General features: G+C 37.8%; 1 protein-coding gene across 1 annotated transcript; it reads left to right on the top strand.

The window, feature by feature from the left end:
• On the top strand, positions 1-23,564 carry tomm7 (translocase of outer mitochondrial membrane 7 homolog (yeast)). Its single transcript, XM_020525292.2, has 3 exons — positions 1-176; positions 16,428-16,476; positions 22,949-23,564. The coding sequence occupies exons 1-3, from the start codon at positions 74-76 to the stop codon at positions 22,962-22,964; spliced, it is 168 nt and encodes a 55-aa protein (XP_020380881.1). The 5' UTR covers positions 1-73; the 3' UTR covers positions 22,965-23,564.
• Positions 23,565-26,470: the final 2,906 nt, after the last annotated feature.

The raw sequence follows: 26,470 nt of genomic DNA on the forward strand, positions 1-26,470 counted from the left end.
TTTCTGTTTGCGATTTTCCTTTCCGCTGAAGCATTTCCTGCTGCCGGCAGCGTGTAGGGAAAGCCGAGCAAGGATGGTCAAAATGAGTAAAGAGGCTAAGCAGCGGCTGCAGCAGGTATTCCGCTGCGGACAGTTCGTCATCCGCTGGGGATTCATCCCGACCATCCTGTACCTGGGTCAGTCTGGGTGATTAGGGAAAGAGGGAGGGGGTCATGTACCGGGAGACTCCGGGTCGAAGGTGAAGGGCCTCTCCTGGAGTTCAGCCTACGTGAGCTTCACTGCTGTGTCGACGGTCGGAAAGTTCTGGCCCGTCGCATTGTGTTAGACCTCGGCTGAATTCCCATCCCATGTCCTTCATCACCGACATTCTTATCATTCCTGCTTAATGCGTCTCTACTGAAACTCTCATTCCATGTCTTTTTTTTGTACTTCCCATTAACTACCTTTATATTTCATGTCCTGCAAACTTCATCTTCAACGCCCTTTTGTCCATATCTTATTTTGAATTGTCCCACTCACTAATCATTCCTTTACTATCAAAATCTCTCCTTTTGAGAGATACTAGAAATTAGCCTTGACTTCCTCCATGCCTCCAATTTCAAATTCAAAAACAAAGTTGCTGGAAAAGCAGCATCTGTGGAGGAGAAAACAGAGTTAACGTTTCGGGTCCGGTGACCCTTCCTCAGTTCTGACCCGAAACGTTAACTGTTTTCTCCTCCACAGATGCTGCCAGACCTGCTGAGCTTTTCCAGCAACTTTGTTTTTGTTCCTGATTTACAGCATCCACAGTTCATTTGGTTTTTATCCAATTTCAAATTCTTGTATTTATAAACTTTTATGACCTTTTCTCTGTCTATCTCTCTAACCTATAGACCATGCCTTCACCATTCCTGGCACTCTGGCCATTTATGCATCCACTTCTTTCATTCTGCCATTAGTGGCGTTACATTTAGTTGTCAAGACCCTAAACCATGGAATTCCCTTCATAATCCATTACCTCTCTAGTTTTCTCTGTCATTTGAAAGCTGCTACTTGGACCTGAACCATCCTGTTTAATATTTCTTTTGTTTGGCTGTTCATTTTAGTCTGATCACATGTTTGTGGAATTCCCTAGAATTTTTTTTACTTTAAAGAAGATTTATGAATGCATATGCTGTAATTGTTAATGCTTTAACAGGTTAAGATGACTTTTGTGAATTTATTAGAAATGTTTTGTTTTATTGATGGGGAAATAGTGCACTAAAATCCTCTATATGGGTGGAGAAAGTGTTGGGATGGAATACCCGTTTAACAAGTGCACATTTGATTTGGCTTTGTCTACAAAATTTCTTTTCAGCTGATGTATGAATATTTTGAAAATTAATGTCTTGGCTGTCTGTTTACATGGCTCAACAAGATCTACTATAACAGACTGCATGGTCCCAGATACAGCGTGTCCTTCAAATCAGCATAAATTTTGCCACGGGGAAAATATGGCATTATATTGAGCTGATATTTGCTGTAGAAATAATATGTTGTTCACAACCATTAAAAGTGTAAACTGGACACCACTGTATGGTTAAGTTTGGAAATTGTGGCCTTATTATCCCAAGGTAGCTTCCTTCCCTGAAAGTTGTGTTATGTTGGTATCTCATAGAGACTCTGCATTGAAACACCTGGAATAGAATGAAGTTAGTGTACTAGCATGGTAGATTTCCAATAAACCTTGTCCAAAAAATTTGGGCTCATCCATTTTGGTGCAGTTCAAGTTTTAGTATTGTGTATATCTTAATTACTGCCGACTAATCTGTCTGCCACAGAAAATTGCCATTTATTTGTGTAGAGTCTCATTTGTTGGGATTTCCAAAACACAATTTTAAACTATTTTTCTTTCCATATATCTTATTTCTCAAGTCAAAGTTTCTTTTCGTTTTGCTTTTAATTCCTAATTCAAACTTCCATTCGCTATTGTAAACTCGTACTCTTGGTTCAGACTGAGCGCCATTCTGATTTTTGGAGATATGCTGTTGCTCCCCCTGTTCACACTATGTATTGTGGACAATGCTGTGCCGTTTTTGTTCTTTAAGTAACCTTAAGTTTCAGTGCAAAATCCTCAAAGAAATTAAATGGGCAAAATCCAGTTCCATACATGAAAATGGGATTGCAAATTAGATGTTGTCCATTGTAAAGAGAAGCGAATGTAAAATTGTTGTAATTTTGCTGCAATGTACAGAGTACCGTAGAGTTTGAGTCTCCTTACTTAAGGAAGGAGCTACAGTAGTGGCATTAGAAGCCGTTCAGAGAAGTTCACTTGACAAGGATAGGTCTAGCCTGTATCTCTATTGGAGTTTAGAAGAATGAGAGATGATCTTATTTAACCATGTAAGATTCTAAAGGGACTTGACAGGATGGTTCTCCTTTTGAGAGATACTAGAACTAATAATTTTAAAATAAGGTGTCTCCTATTTAATTTGAGGATGAATGTTTTCTTCTGAGCATCATTGATCTGAAATTCTTTTCCCTAGAGAGCAGTGGAGGCTAGGCCATTGAATATTTTTAAGACTAAGTTGGATAAATACTTGACTGACAAGGGAGTCAAAAAATATTGTTGTAGATTGGGGTATTTGTTTTCCTATCAGTAAAGACATGATCTTTTCTTACTATTTGTTTGCATAGCATTTTAACAATTTTAAATTTGTATATAAGGAATAAAATGAGGATAGGGTTTTAAACTAAATGTTGGGAGGTGGGGAAAGGTTCGGTTACATGTTAAATAAGAATGTCAAAGTTAAAGGAGAAGGCTGGGGTGGAGGTTAGTGACGTCTGATTGTTACCAGAAAAGAAGGGTCAGAATGTATGAACATCCTTTAGAGAATTGTTTTGTACCCGTGAGCATGAAGCATTTGGAATAAAATTAATGAGTTGGCAATGCAATTAAAGACAAATCGGTATGATTTGATAGTGACGACTGAGATGTGGTTTCAGGAAGGCCAGGTTTGGGAATTGAGTGTTCAAGGATATTCAGTGTTTTGGAAGAATAGGCAGGAAGGAAAAGGAGTGGTGTACTTTTTTTTAAGTAAAGGAAGAGATCAATGCTGTAGTGAGAAATGATATCAACATTGGAGGTGAAGATGTAGTGTCAGTCTGGTTAGAAATAGGAAATAGCAAGGGGAAGAAGTCCCTGGTAGAAGTAATCTATAAGTTCCCAAACAATAGTCCTGGAGTGGGACACAGTATAAACCAGGAAATACTTGGGGCTTGTCAGAAAGGTCAGCAATAATCATGGGTGATTTTAAAATGCGCATAGACTGGATTAATCAATTTGGCAAAAGTAGCCTGAAGGGAGAGTTCATAGACCATATTAGAGATTATTTCTCAGCAGTATGTTGGGGAGCCAACCAAGGAGCAGGCTGTTCTGGATTTGGTATTGTGTAATGAGGTGGGATTAGTTTGTTTCTTAGTAAACAATTTTCCAGAAAAGAGTGATCATATACTAGAATTTCAGATTCAGTTGGAGGATAAGAAACTGGAGTCCATTGCTAGCGTTCTGAACTTAAACAAAAGTAATTACACAGGCATGAGGATAGATCTAGTCCTAGTGGACTGGGTGTGAAGACTGAAAGGCAGGACAGTTGATGAGCACTGGCAAATGTTTAAGGAAGTAATGGTTCCCAACTAAAATATATTCCAGAAAGAAAGGAAGATTGTAAGAGGTTGGGGAAACATCCATGGTTAAAGAACAAAGTTAAAGATAATATAAAGACAAAATTCAAGAGATATCATGTTGCAAAGGGAGTGGCAGGCTGGAAGGTTGATTAACTTTATAAAAATAACTCCAAAGGGTTAGAAAAAAAGTCATAAAAAGAGCTAAGGTAAATTATGAAAGAAAAACGGATAGAAAGAGCTTCTATAAGTATATAAAAGGGAAGAGAGTAGCTAAAGTGAATGTTGATCCCTTGGAGGATGAGGCAGGGGAGTTAATAGTGGGGAACACAGAAATGATAGTCTTCAGTTTTCACAGTGGAGAACACTAGTATCATCCCAATAATGACAGGTAATGCAGAGATAATAGAACAGGAGGAACAATCATGAGGGAAAAAGTACTGAGCAAACTATTTATAAGCAACAGAAAGCAGAGAGTTGGGATAATTTTGATCTTTCTGGTTGGCAAGATGTATCCAAGGCAGAGACACAGCATTTGGTCCTTGAGGCCCCAACTATTTACAATCTGTTTTAATGATCTGGATGTGGAGGTAGAAAATACTATAGCCAAGTTTGCAGATGATGTGGGTGGAAAAGTAAGTTGCAATGAAGAAATAATAAATTTGTAAATTGATACGGATAAGTTAGGTGAATAGGCCATACTTTGGCAAGTGAAGTTTAATGTGGATAAGTGAGAGGTTTTCCATTTTGGTTGGATGACAGACAGGCAATTTATAATCTAACTAGAGAGGTTTCCTGCCTCAGTTATCCTCCCAGGCAATGCATTTCAGACCCCCACCACCAATACCTGGAATAAATAGTTATGCCGCAAGTCCCCTCTAAACCTCCACCTTTTCAATTAAAAATTATGACCCCTTGTTATTGACCCTTCAATTAAGGTGAACAACTGCTTTCTATTCACCCTGCCCATGCCCCTCATAATCTTATACACTTCTATCTGGTAACCCTTCATCCCTCTCTATCCCAAAAAAAACAATCTGAGCTTATCCAGCCTCTCTCCATAGCTAAAAATTCTCCATCCCAAGCAACATCCTGGTGAATCTCCTCTGCATTCCTTCCAATGCAATCACATCCTTCCTATAATGTGACTAGAACTGCATACAGTATTCCAGCTATGGCCTAACAAAAGTACTGTACAGCTCTGGCATGACTTCCCTGCTCTTATAATCTATGTCACAACAGACAAAAGCAAGCATCCTTTATGCCTTCTTAAGTACCCTATTAACCTGTCCTGTAACCTTCAGGGATCTGTGGAAAGCACCTCAAGATCCCTTCTGTTCTGACCTTCCTAGTGCTTTGCCATTGATTGAGTACATCCTTGTCGTGTTACATCTTCTAGAGTGCATCATTTCACATTTATTCGGGTTAAATTCCTTTTGCCGTTGATCTGCCTATTTGGTTAAGGGGTGGCAGATTTAAAACAGGAGAAATTACTTTTATCAAAGAGTCATGAATCTGTAGAATTCACTTACCCAGAGTGTGGTGGATGCTGGGACATCAAATAAATTTGATGAGGTGTCAGATTTTTAATTAGTAATGCTTTGAAGGGTAATGGAGAGTGGGCAGGAAAATTGGAGTTGAGGCTGAAATAAGATGAGCTGTGATTGTATTAAATGGTAGAGCAGGCTTGAAGGGCTTGTCTGTATTGCTCAGACTTTTGAGTATAGGAGTTGGGAAGTTATGTACAAAACCTTGGTGAGGCCTCTTCTGAAATACTGTGTCCAGTTCTGGTCGCTCAGTTATAGGAAGGATATTATTAAGCTGGAAAGGGCTCAGAAGAGATTTACCAGGATGTTGCTGGATATGGAAGGTTTAAGTAATGGTCCAGACCCGAAACGTCAGCTTTCCTGCACCTCTGCTGCTTGGCCTGTTGTGTTCATCCAGCTCTACACCTTGTTATCTCAGATTCTGCAGCATCGGCAGTTCCCACTATCTCTGGAAAGGCTGGGACTCTTTTCACTGGAGCGTAGGAGGTTGAGAGGCGACATGATAGAAGTTTATAAAGTAATGAGAGGTATAGATAGTTAATGGTAGTTGTCTTTTCCTTAGGATAGGGGATTTCAAGATTAAGGGTCACATTTTCAAGGTGAGAGGAGAGAGATTTTGAAGAGTTGTGAAGGCCAATTTATAAGCAATGTAGATTCCAGAGGAAATGGTGGATGTAGGTACAGTTAAAATGTTTAAAAGATATTTAGATTGGTACGTGAATAAGAAGTGTTTGCAGGGATATGGGCCAAATGCAGGCAGGCAGGACTAGTTTAGTTTGGGATTCTGGTTGGTATGGACTGGTTGGACCGAAGACTCTGTTTCCGGGCTGTATGACTCTACGGCTGTATTGCCTACTCCTGCTCCTAATTCTGATGTTCCTATCTATACCTTTTACAATAAAATTTCATCTTGCTAGAAATTGTATTTAAGCTGGAATTTATTTGGCATTTGTTTTTGGTTTTGTAAACTAATTCTGTTTCTCATGACAGATCCTTTCTTTTCCTCTTCATCATGGATGAAAGTCTGGAAAAAATACCGTAACAATTTCATTTATGCTGATTCCTAGAATTGCTGGGCAGTATGTTAGTTTTGGGATTTTTGTTGGCAATTTGGTGTGAGACTGATAATGGGGCAACAAAGTGCTTTTGGTACAATGTGGTTCTATTGAATATCATCTGATTCTGAGGTAATGAGATGTTTTTAAAAAATATCTTGTGCTACAATTAGACTGTTTAGAAGCTATGACCTAGTTATTAGAGTATCATTTGTGTCACTTGTGTGATTAATAGTGTCACATTGGAAAGCCCTCCCTTCTTGCTCATTTATACCATTGTTTTGTAATCTGTGGTTTTTGGATGCCTGAAGTACTTGAGGAACTTCATCTTTGGGAATGATCATGGGTATGTGGCAGTAACTAAAATGTACACTTCAAATTGTTTAGGAGCAGTATATGGCAAAAGATTTTACTTTGAATTCAAAGACAGTAAACTTTAACCAAGATCTGAGTTACATACGGGCTCCCGGGATTAGGCATCTTTGTAATTGATCCATTTATACATGAGCTACCACTTAGTCACTGACCGAGATTTGGCATGTTTCAATTGGGGAAGTGAGATATTCAGAGAGGGTCATCCGGTCTACTTGTGCAATTTCTGAGAATCAGAATGTTTACTTGTGCTTGTATGTAAGTCTTTCTTATTTCACAGAATCTCCTCTGTCAACACACTGAAATTGAAAGTTTATCCTATTGACCGTCATGTGCCTGTACCAGATATCAGTACTCCCACTTATAGGCATGTCATCACTGATGTCATTGTTGTCTTCCCTTTGACTACTTGGCAACCATTGGCACACCTTGCTCTCTGCTTCCCTTTTTGGCCACTGTCACTTGGACTCTGTGTTGCCTTCCTCCTGTGATAGAACAGTGAGCGGCAGAGAGAGACAGTCAATGGACTGGAGCATGGTGGCCAGTGAGACAGTGAGAATTGCAGCCATCAAGGCCAGCCTTTATTATCCATCTCTGGCCTAATTCTGCTCCTATAACTTATGGTCATTCAGTCCGTCAAGTCTGCTCCGTCATTCAATCATGGCTGATATGGTTTTCCTGCCTCCTCCCTGTAACCCTTGATCCCCTTACCAATCAAGAACCTATATCTGTCTTAAATGTACTCAATGATTTGGCCTCCACTGTCTTCTGTGGCAGTGAGGTCCACGGATTAACCACCCTCTGACTGAAGAAGTCCCTCCTTATCTCACTTCTAAAGGGTTGTCCCTTCTCTCCAAGGCTGTGCCCTTGGATCCTAGTCTCACCTACTAGTGGAAACATCTTCTCCACATCCACTGTATCCAGGCCTCTCAGTATTCTAAGTTTCAATCGGATTTCCCCTCATCATTCTAAACTCCATTGAGTACAGACAGAGTCTTCGACTGTTCCTCATATGATGATCCCTTCATCCTGGGATCATTTGAGTAAATCTCCTCTGGACCCCCTCCAATGCCAGCACAGCTTTCATAGATACCGAGACCAAAACTGCTCTCACTATTCCAAATCTGGTCTGACCAGAGCCTTATATAGTCTCAGCAGTACATCTTTGCCCTTGTATTCCAGCCCTCTTGAAACGAATACAAATGTTGCACTTGTTTTCCTCACCACCAACTGAACCTGCACGTTAACCTTAAGAGACTCCTGATCTAGGACTGCCAAGTCCCTTTGTGCTACAGACTTCTGAAACCTTTTCCCATTTAGAAAATAGTCTATGCCTATATTCTTCCTACAAAAGTGCATGACCTCATACTTTGCCACATTGTGTCTTGTCTGCCACTTCTTTGCCCACTCGCCCAGCATGTCTTTTTCAACCTCCCTGCTTCCTTACTTTCTTTGTGTCATCTGCGATATTTCTGCCTTGAAACATGAGTAGGGAACAACTTTTTTGAACTGCTGCAGTCTACTCTGCTTGAGAATACAAGAATTTGTCTAGTGACAATGAAGGAGTGGTGATAAATCTTCATGACAGGGTGTTGCATAGAAACAGGCCATTCAGCCCAATTAGTACATTGGAGCATTTATGCTTAGCTTGAACTTTCCCCCATCCTCCTTTATTTAAGTCTACCAGCATAACCTTCTATTTTTTTCTCACAACTGCTTATGTAGCTTCTGCTTAAATGTATCTGTGCTACTCATCTCATCTAGACCCAGTCAGTTCATCCTTCTCTGATGGGTATAACTTGCAGTTTTAGTTTTGCTTTTTAATTTTTTTTGCATCCTGTTCCATTCCTCTATCCTTCTTTGGCTACCAGATTTTACATAGTGCTCCAAGCATGGTATAAGTTTTGATATTTTATCTGTTTTCAGTGCTGTCCATCTGAAAATTAACTTTAGTATTTGGTTTGCTTTTGTTATGTCTTTCTTGATCTACAGTCTTAATCTGAACAGATTTAGTGATGTGTTTATGTACTTTTTTCTCTCTATCTCTCTGCTCCCAATTTGTTTATTTCTCTACCCCACTTATATTCTTACATTCCAAATGGGAAGTGACAAGCTTATTGTTTTGTACTAAACTGTAATATATCACACATAACTGCTGAAGCTTTTTTACCAATTAAATATCTGTTTATTTCAAGTTTATTGTGGCTGTTTTGTAATTTGTTGTTGTCAACCTCAGTATTGACTATTACCCATCAATTTAGTTTGGTAAATGTACAAATTGTTTGATTCTCTGTCTAAATCATAAATTGCATGTTTGTAAACAGCAATAGGCCCAGCACTTACCCTTGCAGGATCCTGAGAGGAAGCAGTTAATTTCTATCGAACATAACCTTTTATTATTTTAAATGTTTGTTTAGTAAGCTTTGGTATTTTTTCTAAGTTTTGATGCCCAAAACTGCGCATGGCCCTATCTGTCACACTCCTGAAGGGTTTACTCCAATGCATTTATTCTGATTGTTTGCTTCAACCACACTAAAGAGGACATTACCCTGTACCTGGTTACGCTTACTTTCTCGTACCAATATTTGTAACTTGACACACGAGAAAAAAAAATTGCATGGCCCTAATGAGTCTTGCAACTGTGTGGATTATCAACTTTATATTTTAAAGCAATAGCAATGGAAAATGTTAAAAATAATGAAGATTGTTTCATGTTTTGGGATCTCAATATGGTAGAAAGTCTAGAGGAGTATAAATGCTGCATGAACTTTAAAAGGAACTTGGGAAACCAACGAGTGTGCACAAAAAAAATTGACAAGTAGAAATAAAGAAACACAAAGATATTCTATAACTATACAAAGCAAAGAGTAGGGCTTAGTTGAGACCAAAAACGTAAGTTGTATTAAGAGGTGAAGAGCATGGCTCTTAGATGAATATTTTGCATATTTTTTTCATGAGAGGGAGATAGTGCATATATGTAATTGAGGAAGACAAGGGTGTAATATGGATGCTATCAACCTATTGAGGGGGCACATATTAAGGTCTAAGAAAGTGATAACTCTTCTGGTTTGAATGAACTGCAAAGCCAGGGAGAAAATAACAAAGTAAAAAAGTCAGAAGAACTGCAGATGCTGGAAATCAGAAATGGCTGCAAAAACTCAGCAGGTCTAGCAGCATCTGTGGACAGAAATCAGATTTAATGTTTCAGATCCAGTGACTCTCCAGGATGGGAAATAGATTATTATTTTAAAATTCTCTGACTGCAGAGACTACTAATGTTTTAGTTTTCTTTTAAAAAGAGAGGAAGCAATAGCCTAAGTATAAAAAAGAGTTTAACTTTGCTGTAAAAGTATTGCAAACAGTTCTGTGATAGAAATCATGATTCGGAAAGGCACGCCTTAATCAAGGACAGTTGGCATGGATTCTTAAAGTGAAAGTATTGTCTGACTACTTTGGTTGTACATTTTCATGGTGAATTAAGAGGGCTTATCAATAGGGTGTGTTTTGATGTTATACATTGGGATTGCAGCAAGGCTACATGTTGCACACTAACCAAAAAATTAAAAGTCCAAGGAATGTAAAATTTTCTCAGCATGTACACAAAAAATGACCTCTGTGCCATAAACTTATGGGGAGGCGATGGCCTAATGGTATTAGCACTGGGCTATTAATCCAGAGATCTATGTCCTGGGGACCTGTGTTCAAATCTCATCATGGCAAATGGTGGAACTTGAATTAGATTTAAAAAACCTGGAATTAAGACTCTAATGATGATCATGAATCCATTGTCAATTTTTGGAAAAACCCATCTGGTCTGCTAATGTCAGAGTCATAGAGATATATAGCGCGGAAACAGACCCTTTGGCCCAACTCGTCCATGCTGACCAGATATCCTAAATAAATTCTAATCCCATTTGCCTTCATTTGGCCCATATCCATCTAAACCCTTCCTATTCATATGCCCATCCAGATGCCTTTTAAATGTTGTAATTGTACCTGCCTCCACTACTTCCTGTAGCGTCTCATTCCATACACACACCACCCTCTGTGTGAAAAAGTTATCCCTTCAATCCCTTTGACGTCTTTCCCCTCTCACCTTAAACTTATGCCCTGTAGTTTTGGAGTCCCATAACCTGGGAGAAAGCCCTTGACTATTCACCCTATCCATTACCCCTCATGATTTTATAAACCCCTAAAAGGTTACCTTCAGCATCTGCTCCAGGGAACATAGTCCCGGCCTGTTTAGCCAATCCCTATAGCTGAAACCCTCTAACCCTGGCAACATCCTTGTAAGTCTTTTCTGAACCCTTCCAAGTTTCACAACATCCTTCCTATAGCAGGGAGACCAGAATTGAATGCTGTATTCCAAAAGTGGCCTAACCAATGTCCTGTACAACCTCGGCATGATCTCTGAACTCCTAAACTCAATGCACTGACCAACAAAGGCAAGCGTACCAAACACCACCTTCACTGTCCTATCTATCTGCGACTTCACTTTCAATGAACTATGAACCTGCACTCGAAGGTCTCTTTAGGGATAGAAGCTGCCATCTTTGCATAGTCTGGCCTACAGACTAGACTCATGGCAATGTAGTTGACTCTTAATTAGGGATGAGCCAGAGATCTCCTCCTCCTGTGAATGAATTAAAAAACAATTTGATTCCATATTTCTAAGACCAGGTTAATATGGACACAAGGAACCAAAGAACAGAAATAATTAATTTGGCTCCTTGAGCTTAATTCCATGTCTTCAATATATTGAACTTTGCATTCATGACCCTCTGGGATGGAGAATTCCAAAGAACCGCAAGCTTGTGAATGAAGATTTTTTTCTCTGTTCTAAATGACTACCGCTTAATCTAATATACTAATGTTAACTGGTTCTTTTAAAAATATATAAATTTCAGTACCTGATCCACGTCTTTGCTTAAAATCTAATCAGCTGTTCCCTGGATTTGGATGAATACCATTGTTGTTATACTCGTGTTGGAGTTGATGCATGATGGGAAAAGATACACTCCTCAGGCTTGTAGTTATCTCTGAGCCCTTGAATCAAGCACTAGCAAAAGTAGGAAAGTGTTCAATTTACAGCCCAACAGTCCTTAATTGATAAAGATAATGTTTATAGTAAAATACTGTCAATATACACGTGTTGCTAAATCATGTCCATAGATGTTAAGAAGTGGTTATCTACACATTTGCTGGTGTCTTCAAGTCTGTATTAATGCATGGTGGTTCAAAGTAGCCTCTTTGAGATATGTGACATTGTGATTTAGGGGAAAAAGAAATATTGCCTGCTGTCACTTTCTTAGGTGAATTCCATGACCCATCATGGGAGTGATCTCCATTATGTCATGGGACATTCTATATAAAAAAAAACTGCTAGTCCTTAATCGGCTGTTTTAAAAACAGGAACAAAACAGATTTGGTAGCTTTTTATAAATTTCTTCACTGTTATTTAAAAGAACGTTATTCTATTTATGACCTTGTTAAAATCACACATGATTTAATGTCTAGTCTTTATTTGAATTTCTTGTAACTTGCATATCTTTCAGAAATTAATTGCTGAGGTATTTTGGTTTGGGACCGCAAATAAGGAAGGCATCTACTACTTGATCCCATTTGTTAATGACAATATGCAATTTTATGTTGTGTATTGTTTTTGATATTTTTCTGATGACATTGAAGGATGTAGTTATATTGTCTCTTCTGGGTGTCTTTTGCACCTGCTGAAGTGTAGCAGTATAACTGCACAGAGAAAATCTGAAACTTCCTTTGGGAGGTGGTCCTGTACTGTTTGGTTTGCAAACTGCCTAGATTATTATTACTGTGTTGTGTCATACAGGGTTTTAGAAAGTTCCTTTGGCACTTTATAAATTCATGTAGTTAATTCATATGTTTTGAAATTGCCAAAATTCCTGCCTGCTCTCTTAAAGTATTGGGGGAGCTAATGTTGGAGAACAGATCTCAGTTCTGTACACTCTTACACATACAGATACAATCTCCAAACCTTGAAGCTGATTCAGTGTAGAATGCAAATCAGTGGGAAGGTAATGCTTTAACTGCTGGTCTTTCTTAACTGCAGTAAAGTATACACTAAAATAACTTTATCCTTCATTCAGTCTGTGTATATTGAAGCAATATTCTGTTTTACACTCATAAATTTGAGCATTGTATTCTTACTTATTAGATATATGTTTTAATTTCTGTTAAGTTATCTTTATAAACTAATAATTCCATTATTCAATTCATCATGTAAAACATCTGTACAATGTACGAGATCATTACAAGATTACCGATCACAACATTTCCTCAGTGCTTTTTAAATGACTGTTTCTGGCTTTACAGTCATTAATATTTCCTGTAATGAATAAATTCATTAAACATTAGTTTGTATTAACTAGTTAGTGATTTTAATCAGTCTGTTTGGAAGTTATGAAACACCTCCAAGGCAGGTGGGCTTTGAACCTGGACCTCCTGACCCAGAAGTAGGGACATTACAACTGCACAATAGCCCTATTAAGTAGTCGATTACATTTTTAATCAACGTATGCAGACATGTTATGACACACCTCTGCAGCAAGTAGAACTTGAACTTGGGCCTTCTGGCCCAGAGGTGTCACAAGAGGCCCCTATTAATTAGAAGCTGAGTTTGATCACTGACTAGTGACAAGTGACTAGTATTGTTTCTATGTTATATGCTGTAGGAACAGAGGGACCTGTGTCTTTATGTGCGCAGATTATATCAGAATTGGCAGGACAGGTGGAGACAGCAGTAAATAAAGCCTACAGTGTCCAGGGTTTTATTAATGGGGCAAAGAGTGCAAGAGCAAAGAGGTGACGGTGAACCTGTAAAAGACACTTGTTAGACCTCAGCTGGAGTATTTTGTACAGTTGTGGTCACGATGTTATAGAAGGGTTGTGAATGCATTAGAGGGAGAGCACAGAATAGATTTACAAGAATGGTTATAGGAATGAGAAACTTTAGTTATGATGAGTGATTTGGAGAATTTGGGATCATTCTTGGAGAGAAGGTGGCCAAGAGGAGAGATGATTGAAGTTTCAAAATCATAAGGTGGCTCGATACAGTAGATTGGGGAAAACTGTTCTGCTTTTAAATGGATAAAAAACAAGATGACACAGATTTAAAATGATTTGTAAAAGAAACAAAAGTGATGTGAGAACAAAGTCTTTTTTTCACATGAGTAGTATGAGTTTGGAATGCACTAGCTGGAAGAATGGGAGATACAGTTTCAATTGAGGCTTTCGAGAGGGTACTGAATGATTATTTAAGTGGGGTCAAGGTGCAATGATATAGGGAAAAGTGGGAGAATAGCAGCAAATCATGCTCATTTGGAGAGCCAGTGCAGACATGACTGTTGCATGGCCCCTTTCCATGCTGTCACACTTCTGTGAAGCGGCAGTTGGATTGATGCTTTTTTAATAAAAGATATTTTGTTGATATAATGACTGGACCACTTGCCTCTGTCTGTGAACAGGTTTTCCTGTGTAATGTTTTAAGAAAGCAATGAATTTCGAGTGTGGTACATAGATTATTTAAAAAGTGAGGGTGTATTGGTGTTATTTTGGATGTTATGCTGTCTTTGGTTTCTGTAGAATTTTATTTGAAATGCACATATGAAACTTTTTTTCTTCAGTTTTTGTAATGTACATGAACTAGAAGAATGCCTTTTTTCAGTTTTGATTTATTCAAACCTTTTGCAACTTTTACAGCAAAGCAGTGGAGCAAGATTCGCAACGAAGCCATTTTCCAATCACAGCTCAGTTGTTGAATCACTGAGTGAGCTGGTTTTACGCACTGAATATGGGGTGTCGGAATCAAATCCTCATCTATAGGATAAGAAGTGAGACATACACTAAGTACATGGACAGCAGGAGAGAAAATGACCTGGGAAAAGATGAAGAGATTAGAGGTCAAAAAATATTGGATTAAAACTGAAATATGAAATTAAATTATCAAGGAGCATAAAACCAAACAGCAAAATATTTTATTGGCGCATAAATAAAGTCAGAATAGGTGCTGAGTCACTTGGGACAATGTCACAGACAATCATAAAGAAATGGTGGAACTATTAGATAGTGACTCATATTCACTATTTACTAGTGAACAAGGCAAGTTGACATAACATCGGTTGGTGAGATTAGAAATGAGAACTGTTTAAAATAAAAATATGAAATATTAAATAAAGTGATCATACGGACAGATAAAACCCTGGTTTGGATGGCATGCATTCACACTTTTTAAAATAACCTAGAGGATGCTGGAGGCATTACTACATATTTTTAATAAATGGTTTGAAAAAAAAAGTGTCAGAAGGCTGGCAGATAGCAAATGTTAGCTGTACTTAGGAAGGGAAATAAAACATGCCCAGTGAAGTATAAACTAGTCAGCTTAACACTGGGAGGAAAATACTGAACCTTTACTAAAGGAGAGAATTGAAGAATGTCTGGATACAATAATAAATAACAAGTGAATTTTCAAAGAGCAAATGTTGCTTGACCAATTTCATTGAATATTTCAAGCAGAAATGGAATGTGTTAACAGGGTAATACTATAGATATATTTTATCTAGATTTCAAAAGGCCATTGAAGTATATAATAGACTAATGAATAAAGTCAAAGAATGCAGAGTTAGAGAGTAGCAGTGTGGGTTACTAGCTAGATAGAAAAAGAATATAGATAAAGAGTAGTTACTCAACTTGACATAGATGGAAAATGATGGTTCACAATCAATTGTAGGATTACTATTTACAATTAGTAGTTGCAATCTAGACTTTGGGATCAAAAAACACTTTCTAAATTTGTAATAATACTGAATTGAGGGCATTCTCGATACAGAGGAGGATCGTAACAAAATACAAAAAGATATTAAGAAATTTTTGGAATTGACATTGGCAATTTTAAGCATAGATGTATGTGACGCCTTGCGTTTTGGCTAGGAAAAATGTAGAAGTTGTATATTATTTGGGAAGAATTCAAATAGGATGGAGGAGCAAAAGGATCTGAAGACAAAGAATAGTGACAAGTTAACAAGTTAATTTTTTTAAAAAATCAAAAAATGTTGGGGTTTACTTTAAGAAAGAGAATTGAGAGGTGAAGAATGTGTGGTAAATTTGCATTGAACTAAGTTAGACCATGCCTGGAGAACTGCATAAAATTCTAGCTATGATTTCACCCTGACACTGAGATAATTCCAATATTGAATTCTTCCACTTATGCTCCATTGTGGACCCTCTGAGTGAGCATGATGGCATTCTTCAAAAACATAAGCTGTTTTGTGCTGCTGCATGAGTATCCACCAGCTTGGGTCAAGTTAATTTTATGTAGGATCTGTCTCTTGAATTCCAGCGAAGAAACTTCACTGTGTTAGATATGTAGGTGTTGCCTAGGGATGAAGGTACAGTGCGGTAATCTCCTGTACAGCTCACTCTTGCAAAATAAAAAGGTAATCAGGGATTCAATGGGATTGAAACCATGACAGTGATTTATATTGTTTCACATAAAACAATTTTTTTTGTTTTTTGAATCAGTGGACTTTAAGGTTTGGGTATGAACCCTTATGTACTTCAAGCAGAGACTAACCCGCTGATTACTGTAATTTTGTTTGCCAGCATATATAATACATTGTGCTTTTGTTGCCCACTGTTCATTAACTGATGAAGTGTGAAGTTTCTGCTGTACTTTGGAGACAGTAAGTCTATCTTACTGCTGTGTTTAGATTTTAATTATATTTCAGGTTTGTCATTGACTTTTGGATTTGTTGTAAATACTTATTTTATTTTCCTGCAGGTTTTAGGAGAGGCAGCGACCCAGGCATGCCAGAACCTAGTCTTCTAAGGTAGATATCTGTAATTGTCAAGGCCACTTGATATAATGTACAAATTGTTATCTGCACAGCCCCCAGCAACCCCTGAAATCTGTGTTGGTGAAGCACAAATCAGCCTCTTTAAGCTGTTGCTTGTGCACACTATATAAAAAGATTCAAGGGGCTTTTGCATTTAAAAGAATGGCCATGCATTGCAAAAAAAAATTATAACATTAGTATGTATTTATCATGTACGTAGGAATACTAAATTTTCAATAAAGTGGCAAAATGTTGTAGTTGCATGGGTTATACTTTTGGAATGGTTAAAAAGTTGTTTTATACCTGCACTTCTCCTTGCAGTGATTTTTCAATCCTACTGAGTGTCTGGAGGAGATGCTGATTAGAAGTTCTTACTCAATTACCAGTCTCAAGTCTGTACAGGTTATAACAGACGTAATAGCTAGTTTCTCTATCCAGTGCTTAACTGTAACAAATTTATCATTAAGTTTACAAACTGCTAATGTATCAATTCTCCAACATGGCAACGGTCTATTGGGCTCAGCTGTTCAATTTATTCTATACATAAGCCTCCTACCAACTATCCTGTTCTAACCTGAGCAGCAGCATACTCTCCTATTCCTTTTCCCTTTATGTTTAGCTAATTCCCCTTAAGTTCATTGCCACCTGCCTCACTACTCCTTGAATCATATTCCACATTATCATCGCTCTGGGTAGAGAGTCGGTTTGTTTAAGCTCCTCATGGGATTTATTTCTGATTTGTGGTCCTTGGTTTGCTCTATCTGAGAAGCAGAAACATCTTCACCATGTAAACACTAATCTTGAGACTGCTGTCGGTGACACTACTGACACCCACCCTCCCTTTTTGGCTTTCTAGCCTGTTGAGTATTTTGTAGTAATTACAGTCACTTGCATCAAATTTAAATGTTAATTTTTTAAATAAGTGAAAAACATATTTCTGTTGCCATTTAGAAGAAATTAATTTTGTCCTGTCTGTCTGCATGATTGTCTAATTAGATGTCAGTTGCCAGGACTTGTTTATTTTTGTTCATCTTTTTTAGTTTCTTTTCCCTCTTCCTCTTTGGTTTTTAGTGTGGCTTTTTGCAAGTAGAGTTCTTGTCCCTTCAGTGTATGAACTAATTCTGCATCATATTAACGTTCTCTTTTGAACATGTCCCACTGATCGTCTGTCGTATTACCTATTAGCAAACTTGCCTACTTTACTGTGCACAATCTCCATCTCATTATATTAGAGTTGGCCTCACCTAGATCTTGAATTTTAGTATGTTTTAAGTTTCTTCCTGTAGAACACTATTCTGAGTTTGATATTATGCTTGTTGCTTGGTAAGTGTTCACACATTGTAATGTTGTTATTTAAAATTAACAAAACCAAATTTGTGTGTGGAATGACTCTTGTTAGTTTTAGCAACAATATGTCTTAGAACTTCCATGGCACATTCTCAAGAAGTTTACTTTGATTTCTGCTGGCCTGTTTATTCTAATCACCATGAAAGTTAATGTTCCAATTAAAATCTCTCTGCCTGTTCTAATGCCTGTCTATTCTCTGCATTTATTTTTGTCATACCCTCCAAGTTGAATTTATGCCAGTAGGTCATTCAATCTCTTCCTTGTATTTCCTGCATTGTGTAAAGAGTGCTCATTTGGGACAATTTCTAACTAGTCCTTATAGCTGTAATGTTTTACTAACACGTCTCTTATTTTTGGTTTAATCACTTCATTCCTTCTTCTCTTGTCTTTATCTGTGACCACTAAATCTCAATTGCTGACTGTTTCTGCATAATCTCCCCTGTTGATTATTTTTGATATATTATTTGTATTACGATTGTTTTAAGGACGAAAATATCACTGATATCACAATTCCATAACTTCTTACTTAACTGACTCTTTCTTTCTAGTTCTCCTTGGACAACTGAGATGGTTTTATGACTTATTTTCCATTCTGGTAGCCCAAATGTCCTTTCAGTTCAGACAACTTGAACGAGCTTTCATCAACTTGAAAACTTCTGTACAAATTCTCACAGTTTGTACACTTCACAAATTAAAACTCTTTTGCTAGTGTGAAAATTGTTTTCCTAATCTGAAAACGTGGCTTGTTTACTTTTTATTCTAATCTGAACTCCTGATTCTTTTGAACTGAATTCTGAACTAGTGGCCCTGGTCTGTTTTTACCATTGTGGTGAACTCAGCTGCATAAACATTTTGTCAATTAACACCACAAGTATCCTTAACTGAATCATGTGTTTTCTTGAAAATCATATATTTAAGTTACTATAACAGTTGACTTTGATATTTTTTGAAAAACATTACCCTTAGAGAGTTGAAATCAAAATTCAAACTCCAAATGATAATGTTATGTCTTTATCACTGAATTAACCTTATATGTATTGCTGTTAAGCTAACTTGTTTTGACAGTATTTGTCCCATTATGTAGTTGACAAGCTATCTTGAGGAGTGGTTGAATCTGTAAAAACACTTGTCATAAAATGGATTACTCCAATAATGTGAGCAAATGACACAAAAAGCAGGATATTATTTCAGTAGATGATTACTGCAGAATTTCAAGCTGCAGAGACATTTAAGTGTTTTTGTGGCATGAATCACAAAAGGTTAGTATGTGTAATAGAATATTGGTCTTTATCTCAAAGGGTATAAAATGCAAAATATTACTAAAATTATTCAAGGCACTTGTTAGACCAGACCTGGAATACTGTGAATAGTTTTGGTCCCCTCATCTAAAGAAAGATTTACAGGTTTTAGAAGCAGTCAGTAGAAGGTTTACTAGATTGTTCCCAGGTGTGGAGGAATTGTCTTATGAGGAGAAGTTGAGTAGGTTATGTATGTACTTATTGAGGTATAGAAGAATGAGGTGACTTTATTGAAGTATGCAAGATTCTTAATAACACGTGACAGTATGGATGCGGAATGGTTGTTTCCCATTGTGGGAGAGTCAAGACCCAGAAGGCATAATCTCAAAATAAGGGATGAGGAGGAATTTCATCTGAACGTCGTGATTCTGTGGAACTTTTTTTTACAACAGAATGTTGTAGACACTGGGCTAGGTATATTCAAGGTTGAAATTTTTAGTTAGTGAGGGAATCAAGGTTGTGGGGAAAATGCAGGAAAGTGGAGTTGAGGATTATCACATCTGCCATGATCTCATTGAATAGCGGATCAGACAATGGGCTGAATGGCCTATTTATACACCTATATTTTACAGTAATCTGGAAGATTAATGGATTCTATCCTTTGATATGAGAGGAAGTGAACATAAATGTAAGGATATTATTATGCTTCAGCTGTCCAGGCCATTGCTTAGACCACATTTTAAATACTGTGTGCAGTTTTGGTCTCCTCAGTTAATGTAAATGTGTTGGAGGTGGTTCAGAGGGGCTTAGATTGAGGCCTCAGATGAATCTTATGATGATAGATTGGTGGTTGTAGGCTTATTTCCACTGGAGTTTAGAACAGTGAGGGGTGACTTGATTGAGGTGTAAAAGATCCTGACTTATATTGACAAGTTGGACATGGTAAGGATGTTTCTTCTTGAGGGTCAGTTCAGAACTAGGGACCACTGTTTTAAAATTAGGGACTTCTCTTTCAGGACAGAGATGAGGATACTTTTTTTGATATGCTTGCTTTTCCCTGCATTGGAAAGCAGTGAGTTGGGGTCAGTAAATATTTTTAAGACAGAAGTGGATGGATTCTTGTGAGGCAAAGGGTCCAAAGGTTGAGGGGTAGCTGGGAGTGTGAAACTGGAACACAAACAGATAGCTATGAACTTATTGAATGGTGGAGCAGGCTTGAGAGGCCGAAGGGTCTATTTCTGCTCCTATTTTGTATGTTCGTATGTCAGTTGGCCTGAAACGTAATTGGTTGAAAACGTCTGAACTTGTACTTAGCCACTTAACTGCCATTTCATAACAAATAGGACTTCTCTAAGAATGTAGATTTAATATATAAAAGCAAGTTTTAAAATTAATGTTAAATGAGTCTTGAGAGAGTATGTGCCAAGATCCAAAGAAAACTGAGTGATGGGACAAAGTAGGGAAACACTTCATCTTATCATTTTTAATTATCTATTTTAATTTTGCTATTACAGTAATAAAGCGATTCTTGTCAGGGGATTTTACTGAAGAGTATAAACCAAAAATTTTTAAGCAAAAAAATTCCCTGGATCTCCTGACAATTACATTTGTAAATTATGGGTGTATTGAGCACCCATGTCTATTAATAAGTATTATGTTGTTTGTATTAATTATATAAAACTGCAGATTTTTGATGGATGTCCAAAAGCCACATGATGCTGCAAAGAAGATAACCTGTTGGACCATGTGCATGGGGGAACACAAAGTTGTCTGCTGGACGAGGCAAACCTGAATGAAATTAACTGTGGTTTCTCCTCAATCTCTTTTCTAAAAGGTTTACTGTGACCACTGCTTCTGGACTCTCCCACATTGGGCACATCATTCCTGCATCTGTGTAGAATTGTTTGAATTTTATAAGCTTCTATGAGATTCCTCATCTCCTATCATTCTTCTAAATTCCAGTGAATCCTAACTGACTCAACTTCCCTTCATAAGTCAGTCCTGTCATCCCAGGAATCAATTTGGTAAACCTTTGCTGCACTTCCTCCATAACAAGAACATCTTTCCTCAGATAAGGAGACCAAAACTACACACAATTCCAGGTGTGACCTCAACAACGCGCTGTATAATTGCAATAAGACATCCTTGTTCCTGTACTTGAATCCTCGCACTACGAAGGCTAACATGCACTTTGTCTTCTTTACTGCGGGCCGTACTTGCCCGTTTACTTTCAGCGACTGCTTCACAAGGATGACCAGGTCTCATTGAATATTTCCCTCTCTTGACGTACAGCCATTCACATAACAATCTGTTTTCCTATTTTTTGCTACCAAAGTGGATAACTCACTCTTATCCATATCATACTATATCTGCCATACATATTGCACATTCACTCAGCCTATCCAAGTCACACTGCAATATCTCTACATACTCCTTGCAGCTCCAACTTCCACCTAACTTTGTGTCATCTGCAAATTTTGAGACATTATATATGGTTCCATAATCTAAATTATAACCATGTATTGTGAATAGCAGGGGTCCTATTTTGTACGTTTGACTTTCCACACTGGACTTTCTCTGAAACCATAGAGCAGAAACTAAATACATCACTATGGAATAAAAACAAAGGGATAATTCTGTGGAGATGCTTCAGTGTAGTGTGAAAAACTTTTGGGAGAAAAGCAGTCTTGTTTGGGACATGTGCAGGGACAGGAAAAAATGCTACAATCTGAATGTGTTTTATTTTTATATATCTGTTGTATTTGCTTAAAACATTAGATAATTTTGTTTTGAGGTTGCAGGTTGGCCTTTTTATATTGATTTCAGTTGAATGCCCTCAGACATAAAAATGGAAATATCAATTAATTGATCAATTGTTCTGTGACTTATAAGTTATACGGCACAACTTGAGCAGAGTGGGCCAGATGTTAAGCTTTGTCTTCCCACAGCCATGTCTGTGCTCCTGACCTCATTCTGAAGAATTTTTTTGATGTTATTTCTCCTGTGGAGTAGGGATGAATTGTGCAATTAACAGTCATGACCTGCTGATCTGAAGTAAAACAGTGGGCTGAAATGATCAGATGCTAATTGCTTCATTCTAATGGCAGTTAACTCAATAATAAGATATCCAGTTTTTCAAGCCTATTCTGCCATTCAGTTAATCGTGGCTGAGCTGTATCTCAATTGCAGTCAGCTGCCTTGGTTTCATATACTTTAATACCCTTAGCTAAAACAAAGCTTAGCACAATTTTCAATTGGCCTACCTCCACACCTTTAGAACAAAATTCAAGTTTAATTTGTTTGCCTTTATCTTTAGATTTCCTTGCTCTTCTATCTCATTTGCGTTCTTATTTACAAAGGTGCAGCAGATGTTTCTATTTTTCTTACCAAAGTGCATCATCTCACATGTAGCTGTTAAAGTTAATTTGCCACATAACTGCCTAGTCTGTAAGTTTTCTAATGTCCTTTTGTTTCATTCTTCTGTTAGCTATACTGCCAATTGATATTGTATTACTTGTTCCTGAGTTCAAATCATTAATCTTAATTGAAAAGAACTGTCCCTGCACCTCTCTTTTGTGGAGCTCTACTTTCTACCTTCCCACCTGAAAAATTGTACGATTTACACTTGCTCTCTGCTTTCTGTATTGTAAGCCAATTTGCTATCTGTTCAGTTATTTGACAAATACTCCAGATGTCTCCTAACCATTGTCTTGTAACTATTAATAAAAGGTCACGTATCCAGTCCTACATGACTGGGCTTCATTACAGTTGTTTCATCAGAACAGTCTGTTTATTTGTGTACAATTTAGTTTCATTCATAATTTTTTACACTAAAGTATTAGAATTCTTGTAAATTAATAATCTGCATTTTTGATTTTTAGTTTGCTGTGGGGATGAAAACAGTACAGAAGATCTACATTTCCATTTTGAATTGAAGCACTCTGAGGAAAATTGGGAAGAAGAGACCATTGCAGTTGGATGGTTCAATGCCTGTGTTCACTATTTTACTGATCTATAGTAATAGAATTTCCAGTGGGATAGTTACGGACTGTCTTGTTTTCCTATATAAAAGAATTAGCTGCATTTGTGGCTGCAGTGTTTCAGTTTATGTAACCTATTACAAGTAATATTTTTTATTGGGAAGGAAAAAAAGAGAAACCTTGTCCAAAAATGGCCGGATAAAATTTGCATCATGCATGTCTGTTGGTTTCCTTGGTTTAAAAGCTAAATAAGCACATCTTCAAAATGTGAAGCTAAGCTGTATAAACCTGCATACAGTGAAGAATCTAACTATTGAGTTTTTAACATAATGGATTTAATTCTAGAGTACTAATTCCTCGATATACTTTATTTAAAAGTGTTGTAATTTTCAAATTCATGACGTACTTTATAAATTTTGCTTTGAGATTTGACAATTGCAATGGAAATGTGAAATGGATATTTGTCAGTTCGATTACTTTTCATTAAACCGACAATAAACTCATTGATCTTGTGTAACTGATTGTACAAAAAGCATTTTTGTGATAACCTAAAGCATATTGGTTTCCTTTCCAGACATAGTGTAATTTATTACACTGTTTTATAATAATGTTAGTAGCAAAAGTCTTGGAGAAACCTAGAGCAGTTTTACCATTTTGGGGCCGAATGAAAATTATTCTTGTACACCCCACCTAATATGGATGGACACAGTATTTGGAAAGGAACTTCAGTAGGGAGTGGGAGAAAGAGGTCACGATCTGGAATTACTTCTTTAATTAGGTCAGGTAGATGGGCTGTGCTAAATTGTCCATTGTGTCCAGGGAATGTGCAGACTAAATGGGTTAGCCGTGGCGAATGCAGGTAACAGGGATAGGGTATGCGGATGGGTCTGAGTGGGATTTTCCTTGGAGGGTTGGTGTGGACTCGATGGGCTGAATGGCCTGCCACATTGTGGGCAATCTATGATTCTATGCTTCACACTCCTCCCCTGTTCTGACTTTCAGCAGCTCAACAGCAAACCAAACACTAGGTTTCCACGTAGCTCCTACTCCTTTTCAAGGATGGTGTTGAGCTTTAGCCTCTGTAATTAGATGTTCCGTACTTAGTGGCATACAGAATAATTGAAAGATGATCATGAATCCAGCAGCTTGGTTTTAAGTAGTGCCCTTAACCTGCTAAAACATTCCAAGAGGCTTTGAAGGAATATTATTAAATACATTAATACCAAGCCATGTAAGGAGATACAAGGATAATGGATCAAACGTTTGGCCAAAGGCCAAGGTTTTGCAAAGTATTTTAGAAGAGTGGTAGGAAATTAGAGAGGTTAGGGAGGGAATTCCAGAGCTTAGGACCGAGGTCTCCAGGCAATGGTGAAGTGATTAAAATTGGCACTGTGCAAGAATCAATGGAAAAATGAAAACCTGATCAGGAGATAATTCTTTTTGAATTACCAAACTTGGCATTTCAAAAATGGACACAGACTACAAATAATATGAATATTATAAGAGTCATAGAGATGTACAGAACAGAAACAGATCCTCTGGTACAACTCATCCATGCCGACTAGATATCTTAAATTAATCTAGTCCCATTTGGCCCGTATCCCTCAAAACCCTTCCTATTCATATATTCATCCAGGTGCCTTTTAAATGTTGTAATTGTATCTGCCTCCATTTCTTCCTCTGGCAGTTCATCCCATATTCGCAGCACACTCTGCATGAAAAAGTTGTTCCTTAGGTCCCTTTTTAAATCTTTCCCCTTTCACCTTAAACCAATGTCCTCTAGTTTTGGACTCCCCTACCCTGGGGAAAAGACCTTGACTATTCACCTTATCCATGCCCCTCAAAATTTTATAAGCATCTCTGGCACCCCTCAGCCTCTGATGCTCCAGAGAAAATAGCTCCAGCCTATTCATCCTGTCCCTATAGCTCAAAACCTCCAAACGTGGCAACATTCTTTTCTGAACCCTTTCAAGTTTCACAAAATCCTTCCCATAGCAGGGACACCAGATTTGAACGCAGTATTCCAAAAGTGGCCTAGCCGATGTCCTGTACAGCCACAACCTGACCTCCCAACCCTATGCTCAATGCACTGATCAATAAAGGCAAGCTTACCTAACACTAGCTTCACTATCCTATCTACCTGTTAACACACTTTCAAGGAACAATGGATCTGCACTCCAAGGTCCTTTTGTTTGGCAACATTCCCCACAACCTTACCCTTAAATGTATAAGTCCTGCCCTGATTTGCCTTTCCAAAATGTAGCACCTCTCATTTATCTAGATTAAACTCCATAAGCTGCTACACAGCCCATCGGCCCACCTGATTAATGTCCCGTTGTACTCTGAGGTAACCTTCTTTGCTGTCCACTACACCAACAATTCTGGTGTCATCTGCAAATTTCCCAACCATACCTCTTATATTTGCATCCAAATCAATTATATTGATGACAGAAAGCAAAGGACCCAGCACTGATCCCTGCGGTAAACTGCTGGTTACAGGCCTCCAGTCTGAAAAGCAACCCTCCATCACCACCCTCTGTTGTCTTCTTCTTCAAGCCAATATTGTATACAAATGGCTAGTTCTCTCTGTATTCCATGTGATCTAACCTTGTTAACCAGTCTCCCATGCCAGTGTGTTGCTAGGTGTGTAGACAATACATCCCAAAGATTGGCACATTGTATCAAACTGCACGGCCCTTTGGCTGTTCACAACAGGTAATGTATTGACTATTCCCAGCCTTATCGAACTCTTTACTGAAGTCCATTTAAACAATATTCAATGCTCTGTCTTCATCAATCCTTTTTGTCACTTCAAAAAACTCAATCAAGTTAGTGAGACACTATTTCCCATGCACAAAGTCATGTTGACTATCCCTAATTGGTCCTTGCCTCTCTAAATAGACGTAAATCCTGTCCCTCAGGATTTCCACCACTGATGTCAGGCTCACCTGTCTACAGTTCCCTGGCTTTTCCTTACCACCGTTCTTAAATAATGGCACTATGTTAGCCAACCTCTGGTCTTAGAGCACCTCACCCATGGCTATTGATGCTACAAATATCTCAGCAAGGGAGCAAACACTTCCCTAGATTCACACAAAATCCTAGGATACACCTGATCTGGCCCCAGGGTTCTTCCATCTGCTTGTTAAGGTAAAATTTAAAGATCCAATGAAGAATTTCAAGAAACCATCTCTTGGATTGGACAGAATCTCAATAGTTGTTTGGTACAATAGAATTTGAGTATTACTGAAAAAAAAATCACATTTTCTCAAAGCTTTTTATCTTGAGCTCATCAGAATAATTTACAAGAAATACCAAAGGAAAGAACAAACCACATTTACACTGTATGAAAGTTGAATGCTAGTTGATAAGCAAGTGGAGTCCGATTGATAGAAGTGTTACTGTGGAGAATGTGGTAGTTTA

This window comes from Rhincodon typus, chromosome 2 (genome assembly GCF_021869965.1).
Source record: "Rhincodon typus isolate 14 chromosome 2, sRhiTyp1.1, whole genome shotgun sequence".
Lineage (NCBI taxonomy): Eukaryota > Metazoa > Chordata > Chondrichthyes > Orectolobiformes > Rhincodontidae > Rhincodon > Rhincodon typus.